We start from the raw sequence: 17501 nt of genomic DNA, 5'->3' as shown, positions 1-17501 counted from the left end.
CTCCCTTGGTAGCCACTCGAACCGCGAGGCTACTCTCCTCCTTACCTGCACTGCCTGCAGCACAGAGCCAAACGGAAGTCTTCCCGACGTCAGCGCTGACGTCGGAGGGAGGGAGGGCTTTGTTTAAGCCCTTTGTTTAAGCCCTCCCTCCCCTCCGACGTCAGCGCTGACGTCAGGAAGACTTCCGTTCGGCTCTGTGCTGCAAGCAGAGAAGGTAGGGAGAAGAGCCACGCGACTGAGTACATCCAGCCCCGCAGGAACCCCGCGACCCTCGGAGGCGTCCCCACGGGATCCCCGCGACCCTAGGGGGCGTCCCCACGGGATCCCCGTGACCCTAGGGGCGTCCCCACGGGATCCCCGCGACCCAAAGGGGGAACCCGCGGGTCCCGCGGGATTCCCGTCGTCCCCGTTCCCGTGCAGCTCTGTATTGCAGAGTTGAGAGTCCATTTATGAAGCTGAAGAATTCTATTGAGGTTGACTACTAGGGAATTTGTCTCCCCTTCAATGTAGACAGCTTTCAAGAAAGATTGCAAGCTGTCGCCCAAGTCCAGATTTTTTTTGGGCCTCCTGACACAACAGGAGAGAGCTCGTGCCTCCTTGCTCGTTTATGTAGTACATAGCTACTTGATTATCTGTGCGAAGGAGGACTTGAGGGGAGAGTAGATGATGGAAGGCCTTGAGGTCATAAAATCATTGCTGAGTTCCAGGAAATTGACGTGAAATTTCCGCTCCAGTACCCATACATGAGAATATGCTGCCTCCTTGTCCTGGGATAACATCATTTCCCCAAGCTTTTTGGGAAGTCAAGCAAAATTTTTAGAATGGCTTTGGAAGAATTTATAGAACAAGGATGCAGCATTTATGAGAAGGATAAGCATTTAAAGAAAAGATTCCACAAGGAGATTTGGAGAGAGGTTGCTTTTTTTGTTGTTTTTAGTTCTACACAGTATTCTTTCAAAGCCTGACAAATGAAACCAATTAAAAAATTGGTAATCTAGTGAAAATTAGTGCTGCAATAGAGATAAAGGATTTTAATTCCTCATCGGTTGTGAATTAAGAAATTAGCCAAAGGCCATTATCAGCATGCTAATTATGACAAATCAAAATTTCTGATAACAATCTTATTCCAAACTGGTAAATCACAGAAAGCCTCAATTTTTACTGTTTTACTAAGGTACGATTTAAGATCAATTACAAATGTCTATGGTGGCAACAAATACTGAATAAGAATTAATTTTTTAAATTGGTATCATCTCATGGATCAACCAAATGGGATTTGTTTCTAGAATCAGCCATATAGGGTTATGAAGCTATGTTGAAGAGACTAAGGGCTCCTTTTGCTAAGGTGCGCTAGTGTTTTTAGTGCGCGCTAACCACGCGCTAAACAAAAAATACTAACGCAAGCTCTATGGAGGTGTTAGCGTTTAGCACATGCACTAAAAATGCTAGCGCACCTTAGTAAAAGGAGCCCTAAAAGTTCATTAGAGGAGGAATAAAACCACTTGAAGTCCCGATTAAGAATGAAAGCATTGTGAAACTGAACAAAATTTTAAAAAATTAACTTTCCCTGCATCTTTAGGAATTTTAAAGTCCTAGATACTATATGGGAAGTTTTTTTAATTCCATAAGAAATGTACTACTACTACCAAACACCCTTTTAACTGCTTATTGCCACTCCAACCAGCTTGCAACTGGAAACTGCAAGGGGCAACATATCCCGCATACTGTTAACTACAGGGTCTGGAACAGTTTCAAAAGCAAGATGACTGGAGTGACACTGAGTGGCTAAAAGATATGTTTATGGTTTGCAATGTTATTCACAAACCGTACTTACATTACATTAATGACTTCTATTCCGCTTATACCTTGCAGTTCTAGGCGGATTACAGAGGAAGATAACTGGACATTTCCAGGAAAGGTTACAGGAAACAGTGCTAATTACATTGGCTGAGAGTTTGCTTGGAAAACTACAAAATTGTGAATACATAGTTGAGAAATTTCTTGGAAAATTACAAGATTGGGAACAATTAGGAGATGCTTTAGTTTTTCTTGATAAGTTTTCTGAATAGCTGAAAGGACATATAGTCTTTCAGTTTTAATAGCCGTTTTTATTTTAAGAGAAAAAAAAACAGTCTTGTGCCTCTCTGCTTCCTAATTCACGTTGTCAAGACAATATCCCAGACAACCTTTTTTCCCCATTGCAGAAAGTTGTTCTTTCAGATACAGTGCAACAATTTACCTGTAGTAATTCCGAAAACTCTGTAGGTCTGGAATATTGAATGAATCTACAAGAAAAAAAAAAAAAAAAAAGATGTGATCTTAAAAGCATTATTCAAATAAATGGTTGATTTGCTGAATACATTCATGGATAAAGCACAGTTACTTACCACAACGGGTGTTATCCGAGGACAGCAGGCAGATATTCTCACATATGGGTGACGTTATCCACGGAGACCAGCATGGGCAATCTGACAAGTGAACTGCCACTTTAAGTTTGAAAAACTTTGCAAGTGCCTTCCCGCCCACAGAGGCGCAAGGTACCTCAGTTCCATAAGCATGCTAAGAAGCCAACCAGTGGAGGAGGGTGGGATGTGAGAATATGTGCCTGCTGTCCCCGGATAACACCCTTTATGGTAAGTAACTGTGCTTTATCCTAGGACAAGCAGGCAGCATATTTTCACATATGGGACTCCTTAGCTTACAGAAATGGGATGGAGGGAGAATTGGCCAATTAAAAGAATAAATTTTGTAAAACTGCTTGGCCAAAGTGCTCGTCTTGTCTGGAATATGATTCCAGACAATAGTGAGATGTGAACTTGAGGACCAAGTAGCTGCTCTGCATATTTCATCTATGAGAGTGAACACAAAAATGCAACTGAAACTGACATACCTCGGACTTTATGTGCATGACACGACCCCCAAGCTGCAGCCCAGCCTGAGCATAGCATAAAGAAATACAAGCTGCAAGCCATGTGGAAACAGTCCTCTTGGTGATGGGCTTGCCCAGTCTGTTTGGATTAAAGGAGATGAACAGTTGAGGAGATGTCCTATGAGACTGAGTCCGTTATAAGTAGTATGATCCGTTATAAGTCCGTTATAAGTAGTATGATCATTTGCAATTCAAAGTATAAAGGGCCGTCTCACAAGGGTGTGAATGAGGTTTCGGAAAGAAAACTGGTTACACAATAGACTGGTTTAAATAAAACTCTGCAACCACTTTTGGTAAAGGTGGGTCTGACACCAATGCTTAAAGCTCACTCAACGTGCTGAAGTGATGGAAATTAAAAATACCACTTTCCAAGTGAGATGTGTCCGGAGACCATCCAGGTGAGCTACCCACGCATACATGGACGAGTCTGTGGTCAGAAATTTCTGATGTGGCAGTATTTGAAATAACAGCCTTTTGGAAAGATTGGAAGAATTCATCCACCACTGAAGAGACTGATGCAATGATGATGTGTCAGTAATCTGCTGGGAAAAAGGATCGAGAGCCTGAGACCATTGAGACGCTAGAGACCACTGAGCTGTTCTGAGATGAAGCCTCGCAAAAGGGGTAACATGAACTGCAGAGGCCATGTGACCTAAAAGCCTCATCATTTGCCTGGCTGAGATGGTTGGAAGATGAGAAACTTTATTGTAAAGTTGTATGAGGTTGTTTTGCTTTTGCTGTGGTAGGAATGCCCCGAGTTGTATGGTGTCGAGCAGGGCTTTTATGAACTGAAGAGTTTGAGAAGACTAAAATTGAGATTTTGGGAAATTGACTTCAAACCCCAAATGTTGAAGGAAAAGAATTGTTGACTGAGTCACCAAGCGCACCCTTTGGGGAGAAGTGTCTTTTTTCAGCCAATCGTCAAGATAAGGGAAAACTTGAAATCCTCGATCTCTTAGAAATGCTGCTACAATGACAAGGCACTTGGTTAAAACCCTTGGAGAGGAGGCCAAACCGAAGGGTAGAACCTTGTATTGGTAATGTTGATGAGCAATTCAAAATCGCAGAAATTTTCTGTGAGCTGGATGAATTGGAATGTGGGTATAAGCCAATCATTTTGGTCTAACAGGGGATATAAAGCTCCTCGAGACAAAATTTTAAATTTTAATTTTGATAGGAACTTGTTGAGGCTGTGAAGGTCGAGGATGGGGTGCAGACCTCCCGATTTCTTTAGCACGAGAAAATACATGGCATAGAACCCTTGATTCCTCTGAGAGGGGAGCACTACCTCTATGGCATTTAAGAGAAGCAAGGCCTCTATTTCCCAAAGAAGTAGGGACTTCTGCTGATGGTTGACAGTTGACTCTCTCAGTGGATGATTGGGAGGGATGGAAAGAAAATGGAGAGAGTAACAATCCTTGAATACTTTGAGAACCCAGGAATCTGTTGTTATCAAAGTCCAATGCAGGTAATAGATTTGCAAACGACCTCCAATGGAAGAAGAGGCTGTGAAAAAGGAACAGCAGCTATGCTCTCAAGAAGTGCGTAAAAAGACTGAGTAGGCTTCTGACAAGCTGCTGATTGAGGCTTTTGAGAGCGTTGCTGTCTTTTCTTTCTTCTTAGAGGCTGTCTAGAAACAGATTGTTTAGCAGTGTAACACCTCTGATATGAATAAGAAGGCTTGGTTGATTACCTTGAAATGGAAGGTTTAGGTTTAGCTTTTGGTTTAACTAGAGTCCCAACTAGTTTCATGCAATGTTAACTTTTGTTTAGCTGCTTCAATGAAATCCCCAACAGCTCATCTCCCAAACATGAAATATTGGCTAATCGATCTTGAAGAATAATATCCATGTTAGAAACTCTTAGCCAAGCCAGGCATCTCAAACCAACTGACATCGCCGATGCTCTGGAAAACTTCAGTACTGAGCAAAATGGTGGAAATAATTATAAAAAATAAAAAATTGTGGAACACATAGACAAACATGATTTAATGAGACAGAGTCAGCATGGTTCAGCCAAGAGAGATCTTGCCTCACCAATTTGCTTGATTTCTTTGAAGGTGTGAATACATATGTGGATAAAGGTGAGCCAGTTAAAGTGTATCTAAATTTTCAGAAAGCTTTTAACAAAGTTCCTCATGAGAAGCTCCTGAGAAAATTAAAGAGTCATGGGATAGAAGGCAAAGTTCAGTTGTGGATTAGGAATTGGATATCAGATAGAAAACAGAGGTTAAATGATCATTTTTCTCAGTGGAGGAGAGTAAACAGTGGAGTACCACAGGGATCTGTACTGGGACCGGTGCTATTTATCTTATTTATACACAATCTGGAAATTGGAACGATGAGTGAGGTGATTAAATTTGAAGATGACTGTTATTAAAACGCAAGTTGTTATAATGCATGTGCATTGTGAAACATTGCAGGCAGACCTTAGGAAATTGGAAAACTTGGCATCCAAGTGGCAGATGAAATTTAATGTGGACAAATGCAAAGTGGGAAGAAAAACTTAAATCACAGTTACAGGATGCTAGGGTCCACCTTGGGGATTAGTGCCCAAGAAGGGATCTGGGTGTCATTGTAGACAATACGATGAAACCTTCTGCCTAATGTGTGGCGGTGGCCAAAAAAGCAAACAAGATGCTAGGAATTATTTAAAAAAGGAATGGTTAACAAGACTAAAGATATTATAATGCCTCTGTATTGCTCCATGGTGCAATCTCATCTGGAGTATTGCATTCATTTCTGGTCTCCTTATCTCAAGAGAGGTATAGTGGTGCTAGAAAAGGTTCAAAGAAGAAATGGTAAAGAGGATGGAACTCCTCTCATATGAGGAAAGACTAAAACGGTTAGGGCTCTTCAGCTTGGAAAAGAGAAGGCTGAGGGGAGATGTGATTGAAGACTACAAAATCCTGAGTGGAGTAGAATGGATACAAGTGGATCGACTTTTCACTCAATCAAAAATTACAAAGTCTAGGAGACATTTTATGAAACTGCAGGGAAAAACCAATAGGAGGAAATATTTTCTCACTCAGAATAGTTAAGCTCTGGAACGCTTAGTGGCAGAGGTTGTGGTAAAAGCGAATAGTGTAGTTGGTTTTAAGAAAGGTTTGGACAAATTCCTAGAGGAAAAGTCCATAGTCTGTTATTAAGACATGGGGGAAGTCTCTGCTTGCTCTGGATCGATAGCATGGAATGTTGCTACTCTTTGGATTTTGGCCAGGAACTAGTGACCTGGATTGGCCACCGTGAGAACGGGCTACTGGGCTTGACGGACCATTGGTCTGATCCAGTAAGGCTATTCTTATATTCTTATGGAAGGCTGACCTTGCTATATATTGTCTAGTTTGTTTCAGAGTAGATATAATTTGCTGATATTGTGCAAGATGTTGCGAAGGAATAAATTGCTCACGATTAGGCACCTGTTTGACCAGCTGTTTCAAACAACAGGAAAAATTAAAATTGGAATTAAGTATCCTGTTAGCCAGCATGGTATTTTGGCAGAGTCTACGTCCAAATCTGTCCATAGTCTGGCCCTCACGTCCTGGAGGTGCCGAAGCATAAACCTTAGTCGTAGAAGATTTTATAAGGGTCAATACTACCACCAATGACCGACATTGAAGCTGTGGCCTATTAAATCCTGGACAAGCAAGAATCAAGCTTTTCCAGAGCCACCGCAATGATTAAAGGCATTTCCTAATTCTTAACCAAAGTCTCTTTGCGAATGCCATGAAGTGGTAGCTTAAGGAGTTCTTTAGGAGGTTCATCATAATCCACAGCCTCCAGTTAGTCCACACTATAGGCAATGTCAGCTTCCAGACTAACAGGCAGAGCTTTGCTTAACTGCCCGATGTACCTTGTAAAGGATAGTCTTTTATGAAGGAGATTTTCTCCTAGGAGGTAATTTCTGTGGAGACTGTTGTGAAGAAAGGCTACATGACTCAGGATCAAACAATGCAGGCGAACAGTCTGAGAAATAAGTCTGAATCATAAAGAAGGTTTGGAGATGGAGAACGTCGAACGGTGTCCATGAGAAGTCTTCCGACGTCGTCAGTACTGATCTCTCGAAAATGAGGATCAACGCATATCTCGTTTATGCTTCAATGCTTGGGAAAGACGAGAATACCTTGATGAGAAATGTCGATGCCTTGAAGGTGAACATCGATGAGATCTGGAACAACGATGCAATGAACAATGACTGGATGGTGAACGTTGAGAAGAGGAGTGACGATGCCCCACAGATCGATCGATGCTCTACTGTACAGCTGGCAGTGGTACCTTCAGGCCTCATAACGCTATGCTCAAGCTGGGCTGGTACCAAGTGAGTAGACTGTGTCATCGGCAGCAGCTTAAACACATGACCAAATGCCTTCTGGAAAAACTCATTTTCCCCAAAATGAAGGCACCAATACTAAAGGCTGAACAGCTGGTACAAATGGTGCAGCAGGTTGCCGCGGAGTGGGTGACCTCGACAAGGAAGCACACCTTGGAGGAGACACAACCTGTGAAGCAGTGGCGTCATTGTTTGGTCTGCATCGACTGACCTGATGCTGTAGAGACCTGTGACACTGATTGGGAAGCAGAAGACTTCTTAGTAGGCTTCCCTAAAGCTGAAATGTCCTGTGATGCCGATGTCTTCGACGTTGATGGCTGCAAAGACTTGGCGGCATCCATGGATACACTGAACAATCTGCTTTGGAGAAAAACAAAGTGTGAATGAAAAAATGATGTGAAACGAAAAGCTACCAACCTTAAGAAAAGTCGATAACAAAACGAAAACACTGTAAGCCTCCTGCCATGAAGACGGGAAAGGACCTCAATGGAAAATATTGAGAAATTCAGGAAAAAAAAAAAAGTCAAAATGACAGTAACTGAATATAAATGAAAAACAAAAGCGAAAAACTAGAAGAAAAAACAAACAAACAAACAAAAAAAAAAACAACCCGCAAAGCGGGAAGGCAAGGAAAACAACTGAACGGAGTTTAGCTGATGCGAACTTCTTGGCTCTGCGGAAAACAAAGAACTGAGGTACTTCATGCCTCTGCGGATGGGAAGGCACTCGTGCATATGCGGTGTGGGCAGTTGCAAAGTTTTTCAAACTTAAAGTAAGTTTGCTTGTCAGACTGTCCATGCCGGGCATCACCCATATGTAAGAATATGCTGCCTGCTTGTCCTAGGATAAGATGACCTTTTTCTGCTTCTTAAAAGCAAGTCAGTCAAAAGAGCAGAAAAGTCAGGGAAAGGATGGTGGAATGTGGCCAATCCAGGTCACTAATACCTGTCCAAAACCCAATGAGTGGCGCCACTAGGTGTACCCTCTAACCAAGAGGTTGACCTCAGCCAACCCCACCCCACACCCAGCTCAACTGCAACCTTACAGAGCAGAACAGGAGCCAGCACCACCAGAAGCTGTACAGGTTATGTTCATACATCTGCTGAGATAGAGAGAATACTGAAAGCAGGCTGCTCTGCCATTCTCTCTAGCTTCACTTGGGCATAACCCGCAAGTCTCTGGAATGATATGTGGAACAAAATGGAATTGTGTAAATGTTTTCATGTACTCTACACATTTACCTGAGCAGTTTACAAAAAAGATATAGACATCCACCTCTGCTCTGCCTGAACTACACTTTCTGTGCAACTAGTTTTTACACACATCATGAGGTCATGTAATTTTTTTAAAGTCCTTTTCTACATTCAAAACAGACTTTCCATGTGGAAAACATTTTATAAAATACGTCTTAAATGCTTTTGTTATTCAAACCAGAATCAGCTAAAATCATCAAGGACCAAATACAAAGAACACTCTCTCTAAATGTAATGTTTTTACCATGATTCCCTCGGATGTCTAGCCACTTCCACTTTTCCATAGCCTTTGACTTCTTTAGGATGGTTTGGTACATTTGCCATTCCATCTCAAATTGATCAGAGCCCAATTTATCCTTTGTTTTTGAATCTGTCAGGTCCCCTGGAAACAAATCAAATTTATAAATTATAATGCATACTAACTCTTATAATTATGTTTTTATTCTTTTTCCATTTATCAAACAGATACAAGTATCCTAATTATTCAATACAAATACGAACAGCATCATGAGGGTAAGTACTAAAATTATCTACATCAAGTCTGCAAAATAGTGCCATCCCTCCGCTGGCTAATTACAGAGGATCAGGCCATCACAACATTCATGTATTCTTTTATGTTTGATTAACTTATGCCATGTTCTTTGCAATTCTCTTCTCACTCCCATCTCCTTGCTTTTCTATACACACATTCTCTGTATATCTCTTTCCATTCACACTTATTTACATCTTTTTTCAAATACTTATGTCGCTATGACGCAATTGAAACTCTTGCATATGCATTACAGCACATGTCATTAATCTTCCTATCATGCATGCCCACTACTTTCTCATGTTTAGTGGTTACAAGAGATTCTCATCCGTAAATCCTTCACTGACTTAGTGTAGTTCTTTATATTCTGATTTTCTTTTCTAGCACTGCTGTTGTCAATTCTAGCTTTGCCATTTATATTTTACACTTCACATCTAGTAATAACAATAATAATAATAGCTTTATTTATATCCCGTCATAGCTTTTCAGTTCAAGACGGTATACAATAAAGGAGAGGTACAATGTGGATACATGTGTGGGAAATAAGGTACATGAGAACAGTGAAGTTACAGGGTTGGCTTAGAGAGGGAGAGGGTGGGCAATAGAGTGGCGAGATGTAGGGGGAGTAAGAGGAGGGGAAGAATGGTGAATTGGTCTGGAAGGTGAGGTTGGAAGGTCAGACAAACTTCTCGAATAAGTGGGTTTTCATGTTTTTTTCTGAAAGATTGGTATGATGGCAAATCTAGGAGAAGGTTGCTTAGGGTATTGTTCCAAATGCCTGCTTGGAAGGGCAGGGTCCTATCCAGGAATCTTTTGTAGTGGCATCTCTTGGGTGTTGGGAACGAAACATAATGAATATAAAATTCCTTTTAATTTCTTCTTCAAAAATGATTCTGCCACAAAATGTTGGAAAATCTATTTGCAACTGCAAAAACAAAGCTTGGCATAAGAAGAAACCACAGCTTCATCCCACTCAACAAAAGTGAGCTTAAAATGGCAGAATATCTGCAGATGATGCAGCAATAACAGTAAAAGTGAAAGAAAAGAGTGGAATTTCTATACAACAACTTATGTGTGATCAATACATTGCTGCTGTTTATGTTTGGGAAGGGTATTTAGGAACCATCTTGGAACTCTCTCAAGAAAATGCAGATATATCAGTTAACTTTATGCAACTGAAAGGTCCTGCGGGGTCATTTTCCTGACCAAGTCACAAAGACGAATGGTGGGTACCTGTTATCCATGTGCTCGTGATTGTTGATGTTTTGACTGCAACCAGTCATCAGAACTAGAGCAATGAATGACACAGTGGCTATCCGCGGGTAACCCGCCGAAACGGTGGAGGGGAAAAAGTACTCACTGCGAGCACGGGGACAAGGCCATCCACTGCCCCATGGAGCGGTGAATGGCCTTGTCCCCGCAGTTAAGGGAGGGAAGGCGTGCAGTCACTGATCACGCGTGGCCCCCTTCCTACCTACCTACCTACGGCCAAATCTATCTCCCTCCCTCCCCCTTACCGTCATGGCACTTTCGTAAAAAACTTCCTGAAGCCTGCCTGCCTGCAGTCGTGTGTGTGTGTGTGGGCGGAAGCTTCTCCTCTGACGCAACCGGAAGTTGTGTCAGAGGAAAAGCTTCCGCCCACGCGACTCCAACTGCAGGCAGGCAGGCTTTGCCGGCTTCAGGAAGTTTGCTGTCTTTACAAAGAATATTTTTGCTTGCTTCCAGTTTTGCAAGCCAAGCTAACTGATGGAGTAGTTAGATAGAGCATGTTTCTTCTTTAATACATCATCACAAAGGGCTCATTTAGCATTCTGCAACCATAGCTGCGCTGTCCTCTGTTTGAAAGGGAAAGAGCAAAGCTTTGATTTTTGGCTAGAGCCGTCCTGCCTGCCATAATACTCTGAGTGACTTACAAGAAATGCAGGTATGAAACATGGTCATGGCGGTAGCGTATTGATGCCGTACCATTTGGAATCATTTTCAAGGACAAATTGTTTTATAAGGTGAATGAAGGTTTGAACCTACTACAGAACAGTTGGCTGCAAGTAAATAGGATACTTAGATAGATTTAGAAACAAGACATCAGATGGCAAACCCCTTCGACGCAATTGTAGGCAGGCAGGCTTCGCCGGCTTCAGGAAGTTTTTTACAAAAGCGCCATGAAGGTAAGGGGGAGGGAGGGAGATAGATTTGGCAGTAGTTAGGGAGGGAGGGGGCCGCGCGTGCAATCGGTGACCACGTGCCTTCCCTTCCTTAAATTTCAATTGTCTGCCAATGTGCCACGAAGGTAAGGGGGAGGGATGGAGATTCTCGGGCTGCTGAAGGGCGGTGAGGTGGTGAGAGGGAAGGGTGGATGCTGAGGGGACAGGGCGGTGAAGGGGCCGGTGGCCGGTGATAGGGCGGTGATGGGGACAGATTTTTTCCCTGTGTCATTCTCTAATCAGAACCATCTGAACAAAGGAGATAAAAAAACTTTTTTGAACTTTAAATAGCTCTTATTGGACTCCTGAACTGATGCAGTTGCTCATGATGTCTATTAAAATAAACCCAGACGACAATTTTTCAGAATTAGGAATTTTTGCTTTTATCTTTTTTATGGATAGCTTGGGAGAAGGAAAATTAAACTGGCATCAAATTAAAAGGATTTTTTTGCACTTTGTATCGATGTTAAGCTTATTTTTGTACTTTCACATGATGAAAATTGCCTCCAATATGGACTCAGAGTATGCAATTTTCAGTGAGGTATATCAAGAAAACTGCATAAAATTCCAGCTGCATAAAATAAACATATAGTGCTAACTTTTTTTTTTTTTTTTACTAGTAGCACTACTTAAAAAAGTGCTACTAACAAATAAATGGGACTCGATAGCCCATCTCGACAGGCGAAGGTAACGTGGTGAGGGAAGGCCCGCGTGCGTGTCTGGCAGCAGGTTTGTGATGGTTCCTGGGGTAGTGGCGGTGCACTATTGGTTGGTAGGGCTTTTCCCGCCTAAGAGGAGTGCGGCAATTGGGAGCTCAGAGGACTCAGGGCTTACCTGGTCCTCTGAGGTAGCTTATCCCGCCCGCACTCCCTTTAGGTTTGCCCGATGGGCTGGTTAGGGTAGGACTTGGGGGATGAGTTGCGGGCCAGCAGAGGAGCCTTACCCGGGGGTCGGGTGACCATGGAGAATGGGGCATGTTTAGGACGTGCCACCCCTCAGATCCTTGCTGACATGGCTTGGTCAAGGGGCTATATTTTGAAATTCTACTGTACCACGGGATAATTGTTATGCTTGTTGTTTTGTTTGAACTATTAAAAATAAATAAACAGGGCTTTGGCTAAGTTTCCTCTAATAAGTGTCTATGTGGTAATATTATAAGGATTGGAGGGTGGAAATGGGGTGAAGCGTGCCTATCCAGATTCCGCTGTTATATATGAAAGCTTTTCTTTAATATTTTTTGGCACAATGGTTTGCTGAAAGTGGCATTTTGTTATGCGAGACTGAATAAAATCCCATTTTTGAGAACTAATATCTCAGAAACCACATGTCCCAGCTCAAAATGGATTGCAATTTTTGTATCTACATAAAATTCTGAATAATTGGTGCATATGTCACAGCTGTAAGACTCTTTTAACAACAGTTGCTCGTGAACTGTGCCACCCCATCCCTCCCACCTTGGATAAAAAACCAATTTCTCGAAAACCATTGAAGCTAAAAGTCTGACATTTTGCAGTTTTTCATCTTATATGCTGGTCTTAATTCTGGTAAATTATTAGCAATTTCTGAAATGGTGAGGTTTCCAAATTTTGGGTGTACCAACATGGAATGACTCCAAATGTTTGATTTGCTTAGGTAACATCAGATATGGTTTTTTATGACTAACAATGGGGTCCTTTTACTATGGTGTGCTAGCCAATTTAGTAAAAGGACCCCACTATTTGGAGAGTGGCAATTTATTGTATAACAGCCTTTTGCCCATTTTTTGTATTATCTGTTTGTTTATGCATTTGTTTCCAAGTTCTATTTGTTCTCTTGCATTGGGGGGGCCTAAAGCAAGGGAATTTCTGTTTTGGTATTTCTGGATATATTGCTTAAATTTGATTGTTATATTGCAAACAAGTTTCAAGTTTAATAATTGTTTTGATTAATCGCTTTGTCGAATTTCAAAGCGATGAACAAATTAAAATTACAATTTCTGGGGAATAATACAAACAGAACAATACATATTAACTTACAATATTAATAAAAAAAAAAAATTACGAAAACAAACTTAAAAACACAAGGAAGGAAGGGAGATGAAATACAAATCATTATAGGAAAGAACAAAAAAAAGGGAGAATACAAAATGAATAACAAAAAAACAGTGTAATATAATACAATAAAATATTCTAGACTGCAGTAAGTTTCATCAATTATCAAAAGCGTCTTTGAAGAGAAATGTTTTTAAGTTACTTTTGAATTTCTCAAGATTCTTCTCTTCCCTTAAATAAATTGGAAGGGCGTTCCATAACTGAGGTGCCGTAACAGAAAAAATAAATTGTCGTCTTGTATTGATGACCTTAAGGGATGGAATAGTTAATAAATTCTGTTCATTAGATCTAAGGGTTCTGATTGGGGAATATGGTATCAGTAATTTGTAAATAAACGCTGGGGTTTTATTAAGAAGAGTTTTGAAGGTGAGTATGCATAGTTTATATGTTATCCAGTGGGAGACTGGGAGCCAGTGTGCGTCTTTTAAAAGAGGTGTTACATGATCAAATTTCTTAGTTTTGGTTATAAGTTTTATGGAAGCGTTTTGAATGATCTGTAATTGTTTTATTTCATTTAAGGAGATTCCTTTGAAAAGGGCATTACAGTAGTCAATCCTGGAGATCACCAATGAATGAATTAGGATGTTAAGTGATTTAGAACATAAGAATTTTGAGATTGATCGAATTTGTCTTAATCTGTAAAAGGTTGTTTTAATAATATTACTAATGTGATCATGAAAATTTAGTTTGTGATCAAAGGTCACCCCTAAAATTTTGGTATTACTAACTAATTGTAGGGGAACATTTTTTATAGAAATTGGAGCAGTGAGGGAGAAATCGTCTTTCCAGGGGAAAAGCATTACATTAGTTTTTTTTGTATTGAGTGCTAATCTATTTAGGTCTAGCCAACGATAAATTTGATCAAGTTTTTCGTTGATCGCTATGATATCTGATGTTTTGTTAGCGTCCAGTGGATGTAGAAGCTGGATGTCGTCAGCGTAGGCAAAGACCTGGAAACCAACTGATTGACATAAAGTAAGCAGAGGGGCAAGGAAAATATTAAATAATAAAGGAGAAAGAATAGATCCTTGAGGGACACCATGTGTAGACTGTGAAGATTTGGACATTGAATCATTAAAAGAAACAGAGGAAGTACGATTTGTAAAATATGATATAAACCAGGTAAGTACTTGGTCTGTAATGCCTATTGATTGAAGTCTATCCAGAAGAAGTTGGTGGTCAATTGTGTCGAAGGCTGCTGAGAGGTCAATGGAAATCAATAGAACTGACTGGTGGTGATCTAAAAAGTATTGGATGGAAGTAGTCATACCAATCAAAGAATGCTCTGTGCTATGGTGATTTCTAAAACCGGTTTGGTTCGGGTGTAGGACATTGTTTTTTTCCACAAATTCTGAAACTTGATTAAACACGACTTTTTCAGTCAGTTTAGCCAAAAAAGGAATATTTGCTATTGGTCTGAAGTTAGATAAATCTCCTGAGCTAATTTTCTTATCTTTAATGATAGGACGGATGATTGATTTTTTCCATGTAGTTGGTACGATGTTTTGACTTAGACTTTCATAAATTAGCTTATGGATGAAAGGACCAAAAATATTAAAGTGACATTTGAGAATGAAGGGAGGGATTAGATCAGCCTTTGAGCCCTTAATGTTTATGGATTTGAGAATGGTTTCAATTTCGTATAGGCTTGGCATATTAAATTTTGAGCATTTTGAGTACAGTGAATCTGAATCGTATTGTTGAATTGCAAACGTTTTACATTGATTTACTGTAAAAGTATTTCTGATTTTACTAATTTTTTCAATGAAATAGTCAGCGAGTTCCTGAGCAGTTGGTGGAGGTGTAACAGTTTCTGATTGCTGTTTATTTATGTTTGATATTGAATTGAGAATGGTATAGAGAATTGATGGATTTTTAGCTTTCAAAATTTTGTTAGAATAAAATTTCATTTTTGCTTGGTTTATTTTTTGTTTGTAGAATTTGGATTGCTCAGTGAAACATTGAAAATTTATTTTAGTTTTTGCTTTTCTCCTCTTTCGTTCTGATGACCTTAGTTGTTTCTTAATAAGAGAAAGTTCAGCCGTGAACCATGGGTTCTGAATTTTGTGAGCTGGAATAATCTTTGTTTGCACTGGGGCTAGTTTGTCTAGTAATAATTTAATAGCAGCGTTCTAGTGATTAATTAAATCATCTATGGAATAAGTCGAAGATTCAGAAAAATCTAATTTAAATGTAGAATGAATTGAGTCAGAGGAGAGATCATTGAAGTCTCTAAAGTTTATTGATTGTTGTTTAATGTGGGGTTGTTTATGTGAGATAGTGTGTTTGATTGTTATTAAGAAATGGTCTGACCATGGAACTGGTAGACAACAATTTACTGAAAAATTGTTTCTTGCGGATGTAGTTATTAGAGCCATATCAATTGTGTGTCCTGCCTGGTGGGTCGGCGTTGTTAAAAGTGGATAAAGGTCTAATTGATTTATGTAAGAAAGAATAGTTTTAGTGTAATTGTTATTGGGATCATCAAAGTGGATGTTGAAGTCACCCAAAATTAATGGATTCAATGTAGAGCTACCAAAGTCAAACATTAAGGATTGAAGTTGAGTAGAATTATCAGTGTTAATTGGGGGTGGCAAACACATTATTATCTCACTTGTTCTTTCAAAATTCCAAAACTAGAAAGTTATATATATAAAAAAAGGATGTGAACCTGATTAACTTTTATAGACTACAAAAAATATAAAGTAAATGCAAAATGAAAGATAGCTCCCTGCTTTGCAAATTTTTTATATTTACAATCTAACAGCCATCAAAAGGGAAGAAACAAACATTGTGTTTCTAAATTCTATACCTGTCACCAGAATAAGGGATGGTTTGATAAAATCAATGCTTTCCATGCAGAACTTCTCAAAGTCTGAGGCTCGCTCGGGATGAAGAAACTTACTGATGTGCAAATCTGTAACCTGTGACCACAAAGAAGAAAAACTGAGAAGGAAGAAAAAAAGTTGCATATTATACAGGTTCACCTTTAAGAGTTACCACCTACACCACTTGTTTGGGTTCTTGTTTCATAGCTGGGAAAAGTGCAGCTTTTACTGCTTTGATATGAGATGAGCATATTTTGATTAGACAATGAGATTGTGTTACATACTTGTTAATACATTACATTAGTGATTTCTATTCCGCCATTACCTTGCGTTTCAAGGCAGATTACATAAGGAGTTATTTGTACATTTAGGATATTTTACTGAATTCTGGAAGTTATTCAATAAAAAATAATTTACACTATGAAGTTTTCCCAACCATTTGCTCCAGTGGGTGGCAGCGGTAGGTCAAAATAACTGCCCCCCCCAAGTTATGATAAGTACAGTTGTCATTGCCCCTCATCCCATTCTTTATGCTATGCCTGCCTTTTCTCTTTCATTGGCCTTCCTTCCATCTCTCTGGCCTCCATTTGTCTCCTGGTGTCATCATCTGTCTCCCTTTTTAAAGTAGCTAGTTTACTTTTTTTTGTTGTTGGCGAGGTCATACAACTTAATATTGCTTACTCCAAACCAGTAGGGAAGAGGAGGAAGGGAGCCAGCGAACATGTTCGCTGGCTCCATTCCTCCTCTCCCTACTGGTCATCAAACCACACGGCTACTACAAGGAAGCCCCGCCTACCATCCCCTGAGACCCAGCCAAGCGGCTCTTTACATTTTAAACCTAGCTGAGCAGCAGCCTCCTCTATCCCAGCAGGGAGAGGAGGGAGCCAGCAAACAAATCCCTGTAGAAACTAGAAGTTTCGAGTCAGCCGCACCGCGCATGCGCAAGTGTCTTCCCACCCAGCACAGGGCACGTCTCCTCAGTTCAGATAGCTAGCAGAGAAGCCAACCAAGGGAGGTGGGTGGGTTGTGAGAATAGCTACCTGCTGTCCTTGGACACCTGTTACGGTAAGTAACTGTGCTTTATCCCAGGACAAGCAGGCAGCCTATTCTCACATATGGGTGACCTCCAAGCTAACCAGAATGGAATGGTGGGAGTGCTGGCAATTTAGGAGAATAAATTTTGTAATACTGTCTGGCCAAAATGGCCATCCTGTCTGGAGAAAATATCCAGACAATAGTGAGAAGTGAAAGTATGAACCGAGGACCAAGTAGCAGCCTTGCAAATTCCTCAATAGGTGTAGATCTGAGGAAAGCTACTGAAGCTGCCATTGGTCTTACCCTA

The 17501-nt window shown here is 40.5% G+C and overlaps 1 protein-coding gene across 5 annotated transcripts in view; it reads right to left on the bottom strand.

Moving 5' to 3' along the window:
* Nucleotides 1-17501, bottom strand: part of TMEM62 (transmembrane protein 62) — a 111707-nt gene that overhangs the window by 75298 nt on the left and 18908 nt on the right. For 3 of the 5 annotated variants that reach the window (XM_033952839.1, XM_033952838.1, XM_033952840.1), the window contains exons 2-4: nucleotides 16144-16255; nucleotides 8756-8893; nucleotides 2240-2285 (exon numbers count right to left, since the gene is read on the bottom strand). In XM_033952839.1, coding sequence (XP_033808730.1) covers nucleotides 2240-2285; nucleotides 8756-8893; nucleotides 16144-16189 — 230 coding nt within the window. In that variant the 5' untranslated portion in view covers nucleotides 16190-16255. Of the gene's footprint in view, nucleotides 1-2239; nucleotides 2286-8755; nucleotides 8894-16143; nucleotides 16256-17501 lie in introns of those variants that run through there. The other 2 variants (XM_033952841.1, XM_033952842.1) reach the window with 2 other exon arrangements.

The sequence above is a fragment of the Geotrypetes seraphini genome, chromosome 7 (genome assembly GCF_902459505.1).
Source record: "Geotrypetes seraphini chromosome 7, aGeoSer1.1, whole genome shotgun sequence".
Lineage (NCBI taxonomy): Eukaryota > Metazoa > Chordata > Amphibia > Gymnophiona > Dermophiidae > Geotrypetes > Geotrypetes seraphini.
The sequence above is the reverse complement of the archived record's forward strand: the minus strand, read 5'-3'. Positions and strand labels throughout refer to the sequence as shown.